The following is a 4,973-nucleotide window of genomic DNA, read 5'->3' on the forward strand; positions in this document are numbered from 1 at the left end:
CACTGCAAGGTCTTGTGTTCATTTTGTCACTGGGAGCAGGTCCCTTTGACAACGTGTTCAGTGGGACGCTCTCCTCGTGCGTCACCGCCAGCTTGTCCAGTTTCTTGAACTGTTTCCCCAGCCTCGCCGGAGACGTGGCTTTTAAATTATTGCCGAGGCAGACGCGCCGGGTCCTGACCACGGAGCCGTTCTGGGCGATGTAGATGTTCCCGTTGACGTTGGGTTGCACGCTGGGGTTGCTGAGCCGGTTCCTCTGGCCCGAGTCGGGAGCACTGTCCTCTCCCGTGGAGCTGGTCTCGTACTCCGGGTCCACTATCAACTTGATCCTTTTCTTTTTGGCCCACTGTTTGACGAGAAACAGAAAAGTCGTTACATCTCTCCCCTGCCACTTCTTACATTTCCCTGCCCTTTTTCTATCTGTTAATTAATTAATAACTCATATCAATTTTTCCTAACTCGGTCTGTGCACCTTGGGCTGTGCACGGGAACTGGAAGGCGCTGAGGAGGAAGCTGCTGTGGAGGCAACACTTTCAAGAAACCACTCTAATGTGTAAGTTCTGGGAAGGCCTTACAAGTTTCCTTCCATAACTCCATTGTGGATTCAGTGCAGAAATGGCACTGAGCAGCTCTGCTTTATATGCACAACACATCGAGCAGAGGAAAGCTCGGGACCTCCACAAGGGAAATTCTCAGGCGCGACGTTGGCAAAATTGGCTGGCTATAAAAAGAAGGGCTCAATATAAGGCTCTGTGCCAGGTCCAGCCTGGTGGAATCAATGGAGATGCTTGGCTATTAAATGGAAAATGGTGGAGAAACAAGACTTCAGATTTTTATCTAATTTATATTTTTTTTTTTAAGAATTAATGCAAACAATTTCCACGCTGCTGAGACTTTGTACTAATAGTGATTACCACAGAGTGATTACACAAACCCCACTACTTATTTTAATTATAATTGATCTTTTTAAAATAAATGTCTCCTTGCAGTACACTGAAACGAGCTCCTACCCTTCCTGAATTAATGATTCAAACACTATCAGCAGATACCATCAGTTAACTCCCACTGCAAAACACACATGAACCTGAAAAATGACAGTTTTTAGAGAAAGAAAATCATGCAAGACACAAAGGGGTGGTGATTATTCTTAAGCTTTTGAGAAGTCACACTCGGTACAAATTGGGACTCTGATGCCTATTCCCATTGTTCTTGGCAAAGACATACAATTTTCTTCATATTCTGCTGGATGAAAAGACTGCCTGGTTTAAACAGGAGTCCTGCTGAAACACCCTGTGCAGCTACACCGTTGTGCTGTATGGGAATGCAGAGGAGCAGGCAAGTGATCCTGAAATCGAGTTCAACTAGATGTTTAAATAAAATGAAATGAAATCACTGTACTGTTAGGCAGGAAGGGCAGAAGCTGGGAAATGTGATCCACTTCCTTTCCTGACCCAGCTCACCAGGTGCCCCTCCCTCTGCACCCCTGTCTCGTGCATCACTGGTGTTTGCAACCTGAATCCCACGATCCAGAACCAGTTCAATCCAGCTCTCCCAGTTATACTCTGCAGTTTTGGGAGCCTTTCTTTGCTGCAGTTTCCCTTGTCCTGCCTGCAAACAGGGCTGATGTTGCCAGCAGAGAACTCACCTGAAGATGAGCAAATGTATAGTAGAGGATTGTGAGGTGAAAATATGTGTGATTTTAAAATTTGTTCATCCTCATCATTCCAGTTCTCCCCTGAATCCCATGTTTTGCCCCACTTCCTTCCTGCAGTGTTCCCTTTTGTGTCAGACTTATGTACAAACACAGGGTTTGTGCCCTCAGGTTCGGTGAGCTCCGTCACAGCCACTGCAGAACACGACCTTCCTTTGCTCCATGACATGTGTGATGCAAAAGGAATAAACCTAAGGATCATCACAATGCATCTTCATCTATATTATGGAAATCAGCAGGAAAATAAAGCACTTCTTCCTGCCATTGCTCCACGAAAGTTAATCTTTATTCACCATGAATCACTAAGTGTTTATATATAGTGTGTGTGTGTGTATATCTATCTATCTATCTATCTAAAACATGTATATTCCTCTCTGACAGTTTGGTTTTCTACAGTTCCATCCTTAAGACAGTCAAAAGCTGAATCAATAAGCTTTGCCCTTTTCTCTTTGGCTATCTCTAGTCAGTAGAAAGACCACACAGAAGGCACAGCAAACAAATCCACTCCTCACTGCAAACCATGCACCTACTGTCACTCTGCTTTAGAAGGACGTGGAATCCCCCGCAGCCTCCGACTCCGTGACTCCAGTCTCCAGGCTCTCACCTGACTGAGACTGACTCTGTTCCTGGGACACCTTTTTTCCCTTTTTCACTCTTTTCACGTTGGGACCTTTGGAAATCCCACTGATTTCACTTTCTAGGCCAGAAGATTCATTCTTACTGAGAGTTTCCTCCCTGTCACTACCATCTGTGTCAGCCTCTTCTGCGCTCTCCTCCTCGCTCTCCTCACCACTGACAGCTGATTTCCCTTTCTTGCCCTCTCCAGGTTTTGCAGATGTTTTAGAAGCTGCCTTGCTTGAACTATCTGCTGTCTCATCTGCTTCTTCCTCTTCTTCTGACACCTCTTCTATGGTGTCTTCTATCCCGACGCTGGCGGAGGAGGTTTTGCTCTTGTAGCTGGATCCTGAAGTTTTCCTGTAGCTTGTGTCCCTGTCACTGCCTGATGCAGTAGAGCCGCTGGATTTCTGGCTGGAGCGTCTTGCTCTGCCATGAGAGCTCCCTCCCCTGCTTTTTGTACTGGACATTTCAGTGCTTCTGATGCTGCTGGACTCGCTGGTCCCTGATCTGCTGTAGGAACTTCGTGTGGATGAGCTCTTTGACAGGCTACTATCCTCATCGCTGTCCGAGTCTTCCTCGTCATCGTCCTCTTCAGATGAGTCTTCCTCCGATTCACTGCTGGAGCTGGACTCAGAGTCGTCCTCAGAATCCCCCAAATCCTGCCCAGTTTCTTCATCCGAGTCCACGGTGCTTTCTGTGGCTTCATCTTGGTCCAGAGTTATTTTCAAGTAGTCTTTGTCTTCCGACTCCGAGCCGGAGCTGCTGCTCTTCTCAGATGACTCATCTGAGGTGTGTCTCCTTCTCTTCTTCTTCTTCTCATAGTCACTGTCCTCCTGCTCACTCTCTGCTGTGATACTTATGGAAACTCCTGATTTTGCTTCCTCTCTTTCAGACTCCTCCTCTCTACGTGCCAAATCCTTGCCAAGAGGCTCCTGAAGTTTCCTGGAGACGCTGATGCGCTTTAACACATGATTTAGTTTCCTCATGGAAGGTCTGTCATCTGTGGATTTCTGGAAGTAGCTTCCCCTGATGATCATGCTTTTGTCTCCGTCTGCTTGGCGAGCCGACATCAGCTTGGCATAGTTGGAATCTTTCCTACTGCCCTTCACTTTCTGCAGGATCATCGGGAATATCTTTGCTTTCTTCCATCGGGAACGAGCGGACTCGGCTCTTCCCACCGGTTTGTGAGCACTGACTGCTACACGACTCACATGCATCACTGCTTTCAGTCTCCTTTTGCCCTGGCTGGTCCTGTACGGTCCAGGACCACGCCTTGGGTCCATCCCACCACCTAAAGGTCTAGCTGCTATTTGAGCCCCTGCTGCCTGGCTTATCCCTCTGCTTGGAGCACCTCTGACTTGACTCATCCCCTGCAAATCATGAAAATGAATTGATTACCATCTGAAAGACAGTTATAGCAAAAGCCTGTACCCTAAAGAAAGTCAATAGGAACAAACACACCATTTTTTCCCAGCAGCAAAACTAACTTACCTGTTACAGAATGTTTTTTTTTTTACCAAAGTTATGAGGAAAGTTTTACTTGTAGAACAGGCTGCAAGTGCACAACTAACTTACTCTGCAACAGGGAAAAATACTGGCTCAGGAATGTTATTTCTTCTCATTTAATAACGGATTAAGAGTCTAGGATTCATGAAAATTAGATTTTTTTTTAAAGGAATCTTTACTTCCACTTTCTTCTTCTTGTTGCCACTGACATTTCAAATTTTTTTTACATTCAGTTGTGAAATTTATGATAATGAGTTCAGGTACTGCTTTGCTCAGTGGAAAGTCATCAGTTTTAGGTGGAATATTAGTATCAGAACCATTGAAACACAGAATGGTTTGGGTTGGACCTTAAAGATCATCCAGTTCCACTAGCCCAGGTTGCTCCAAGCCCCGTCCAACCTGGACTTGGACACTTGCAGGGATCCAGGGGCAGCCACAGCTTCTCTGGGCAACCTGGGCCAGGGCCTCCCCACCCTCACAAGGAAGGATTTCTTCCCAGTATCCCATCTAACCCTGCCCTCTGGCAGTGGGAAGCCATTCCCCCTTGTCCTGTCACTCCAGTTCCTGATGAACAGTCCCTCTCCAGCTTCCCTGTAGCCCCTTCACACATCAGAAGGTCCCCTCATTTGGTTAACGATATAAAATGGAATTACCTAAGGCTACGTGGATTTTTCTTTGAACTGAAAATCTACATTAAGGGGAAAAAATAGATGTGGATATTCAAAGAAACTTGGCAATTCCTTTCTGTTTCTAGGAAAAGGGAAAGAGGTGCTGACACAAACTTTTAGGGATCATCAGAAAGGCAGACAAAGCTCAGCATGGAAGAGACGCTTATCTGGTCTGTGAGGAACGTTGGTCTAATCAATAACAACATACATCTGACAAGGGTTGGTGGTGCTTCACCCTGCTGCAGAGGCAGGCTCAGCACACCAGAGCCTCTCACCTCTTCGGCTGTGGGTCCATGGGGACTGTAGTAGTAGCCACCGTCGCTCTCCACCACCACCTCCCCGTACTCGTCGTACATCCCCGCCGGGGACAGCAGCCGGCGGCGGCTCCCGTACTGCGGCAGCTCGTACCTGCCAGAGACACCTCGTGAGCACCAGCACAGCCGTGTCCCAGCACACAGCAATGAATCACACAT

General features: G+C 47.0%; 1 protein-coding gene across 1 annotated transcript; it reads right to left on the bottom strand.

The window, feature by feature from the left end:
* Window positions 1-232: 232 nt before the first annotated feature.
* On the bottom strand, window positions 233-4,973 carry LOC108502735 (clumping factor A-like). Its single transcript, XM_017825953.1, has 3 exons — window positions 4,776-4,973; window positions 2,239-3,696; window positions 233-343 (listed from the first exon to the last, which is right to left on the bottom strand). The coding sequence occupies exons 1-2, from the start codon at window positions 4,971-4,973 to the stop codon at window positions 2,251-2,253; spliced, it is 1,644 nt and encodes a 547-aa protein (XP_017681442.1). The 3' UTR covers window positions 233-343; window positions 2,239-2,250.

The sequence above is a fragment of the Lepidothrix coronata genome, unplaced genomic scaffold (genome assembly GCF_001604755.1).
Source record: "Lepidothrix coronata isolate B3197 unplaced genomic scaffold, Lepidothrix_coronata-1.0 Scaffold124, whole genome shotgun sequence".
In the NCBI taxonomy this organism is placed as follows: domain Eukaryota; kingdom Metazoa; phylum Chordata; class Aves; order Passeriformes; family Pipridae; genus Lepidothrix; species Lepidothrix coronata.